The 2809-nt window shown below is 45.9% G+C and overlaps 1 protein-coding gene across 1 annotated transcript in view; it reads right to left on the bottom strand.

The window, feature by feature from the left end:
- The window catches only part of BAIAP2L1 (BAI1 associated protein 2 like 1), a 48109-nt gene that overhangs the window by 12794 nt on the left and 32506 nt on the right, over positions 1–2809 (bottom strand). The window contains 1 exon segment of the mRNA XM_023532809.1: positions 179–350. Coding sequence (XP_023388577.1) covers positions 179–350 — 172 coding nt within the window.

Genomic DNA, 2809 nt, shown 5'->3' on the forward strand with positions numbered 1-2809 from the left:
TTGCACGGCTGACTCTGGATCTGAAGGTGGTGGGTAAAAGTGAGAGATGGTAGGCCTCAGGAGAAATGAGGAGGACCCGTGATTTCCACTAATAGAAAAAAGGCTTTGGTTCTCTGTGCGCATATGGCCCAAATCACACTAGTAAATACATAATTGAAATCTCAGAGATAACTGGTACCTACCATGTTGCTTCTCTCGATCATTGGTGAAGGATGAGGCGTTCCGGATTTTGGGGTAGAGACAGGGGTCTTTATTTCTTCTATCATGTTGATGATTTCCTCTGGGACTTTGGTGGCATCACTACAGGTTTCCTGCCATCTAGGCAGTTTGGAATTAAGTAATTCTGCAGACTAAAAGTCCAAAAGAAACAAAACTAAAGGCAAATGTGTACTGTTCTAAGAACTGACAAAAATTACATCAACTAATATCACTGATAATGTACTACTGGCTTACCACCAGAAGTAGGGGAGCCGTGAGGCAAATTCGGTGAGTAGTTTAAACATCTGTGAGTATCTAAGGTATCTTATTTGCTGAGATGGCTGTAGGCTCCTGTTCTAAAGGAATTTACCCTCTCCCTCCATGTGAATACAGAGTTTAAGACTAATACAAGGACTGCAAATGATTGAGAACAAGTTCAACACCTGAAAGGGTTGAGCAGTCTGTATTAATCTGTTTCCTTCGTGGCCCCAGAAATGTCAATCACCGCTCTTCCCCTCCTACTCCAGAAGCCCCTCCAACACAAGCGACAGTCCCAGAAGTGGAATCTCTGAGCCCAGGGGAACCGAATTTACGTGCTAGAGAAGTAAATCAGATCTGTCCTGAGAAGTTCGTCTGTGGGACAGAGGAACTAGAGGCTCTTCCGAGCCAGGGACAATGCTGAGGGGACGCCCTGGCCACAGGCTGACTGGGGCTCTGGGGCAAGCAGACTATGGGCTTTGCAGAGAAGCTGGGCCACGGAGCAGAGGGACACAGAATGACAGAGATAAGTCCCACAGCGGCAGAGGCATCTGTCTCCCACTAGCCTGGCTCTGTTTCTTACAACTGGAAAGCCTTTCAGCGAACCCCCTTTTCCAGGGAAGTAATCCGATTGGGAAAAGGAAGCAGGGGACCTTTCTTGAAACTATTTTCATTGCAACCACACTGTTTTTGCTTAGACTCATCAGGTCTAGTGGGCTGGGGGTGTTGCAGTAAGTCGTGAGAGAAGGCAAAGCCGTCCCCCAAACTACCTCTGCCCTCCGCCCCCGACTGGACCCCTGACACACCAGCCGCCGGGCCTGCTTCGTCCGAGGCGCCACTGAAAGGGCTGGGGCGCGTTAGCCAGGATAAGAGAAGGCACAAAAGGGACTTTCAGAGGGTCGAAGAGACTCCAGCACAGAAGTAATTCGTTTCGTGTCACTCTCGAAAGCCTAACTGGGGCCCAAGGTTAAGTGTGAGAAAGAGGGCAGCAGCTACACTCTCCGGAAGCAGCCCAGGCTGCCTCAGGACATAGGGCGCCATCACAGGAAGAGAGCTTCCAGGTTCCTTCTGTCCCTCTCCAGCCTATGGCCCTGCCTCCGCAGGACACCCTCACCATGGAAACCGGCGCTGCGGACACAAGCGACAGCACCTGAGCCGGCGATCACTGACTGCCTTTTCTGTAATAATTTTAGACCTGAGGTATTTAGATTCGGTAGCTGAATACTCCTTAAAGTCGCAAAAACTTCACAGAATATAACTTATGACATATACACATACATAAGGCCAAATTTCCTTTACCCTGAAAAAAAGAGGAAGTTGTCTTATATTCAAGCTCTTACATAGCTGCTTCTATCATGGAGCGCTCTCCAAATTACTATATTATGAATAATTGACTTCGATCAATGCTACTTTTGGATGCTTACAAAGGCTTGACAGAATTCATAATGTTAAAAAGAAAAAAAGGAAATTTAATGCGTTTCGTCATGAATGATTCCTGGGGTACGAGCTCACAACCACATGTGCTGAACGAGGGCAGCAAAACCCAGTGACTCAGGTGACGAGGTCACGGACAAACACCTTGAAGAAGAACGAAAAGTAAACATAGCTGGCTGTCCTGACACTGTGAATGGAGTCTGTGGCCTGGGTAAAATTTCCACCGACACCATGCGCATGGACCCCTAAGGTGAGCATCTCAGACCATCCAGGTCGGGCAGCCTGGGGCCTGCTGAGACTCGCCCGCGGGTTTTGTGAAGACACTGATGCCGAAGATGAGTCACTTAGAATCTGAGAAAAGTTGACTCACAGGTGGGAAAAGAAAAAAAATGCCATTTCTCAATTATTAAACACGATTTTATAAAAGATTTTAAATCTGGGTTTATTACTGAACTAATGTTATAAGCTGACATTTGACTATTTCATCTATTCTAAAAGTTTACATATTCAAGTTGGCCCAAAACTATTTCTTTGACATCTTCTCATTGGCAAAGTAGGCCCATTGCTTTATATGGGGGCACATACAGAAGGTGAAGCATTTCGAGGGCATTTAGATATGACATAAGATTAATGCATGCAACACAACTTGCCATCACACCCACCTGTACGTGATAGTAATGGATGTGATTTGCAAAGCTACAGTGTTTGTCAACCAGAAAGCAGAAGCGCCTTTTTTCTTCAAGTAGAGCTTCTCTGCAACCATCTGCGATGAATTTCTGGATTTCACTCTGGCGAGAAGTAACAGTTTCCACATACTAGGAAAATAAATAATAATTAGACAAGTGTAACAGTACCGACACAGCCTGACACCTATCTTTTACCATCTTTACTTGGTTTATTTTGATAATGGAGTAACTAC

Source organism: Pteropus vampyrus, unplaced genomic scaffold, assembly GCF_000151845.1.
Source record: "Pteropus vampyrus isolate Shadow unplaced genomic scaffold, Pvam_2.0 Scaffold90, whole genome shotgun sequence".
In the NCBI taxonomy this organism is placed as follows: Eukaryota; Metazoa; Chordata; class Mammalia; order Chiroptera; family Pteropodidae; genus Pteropus; species Pteropus vampyrus.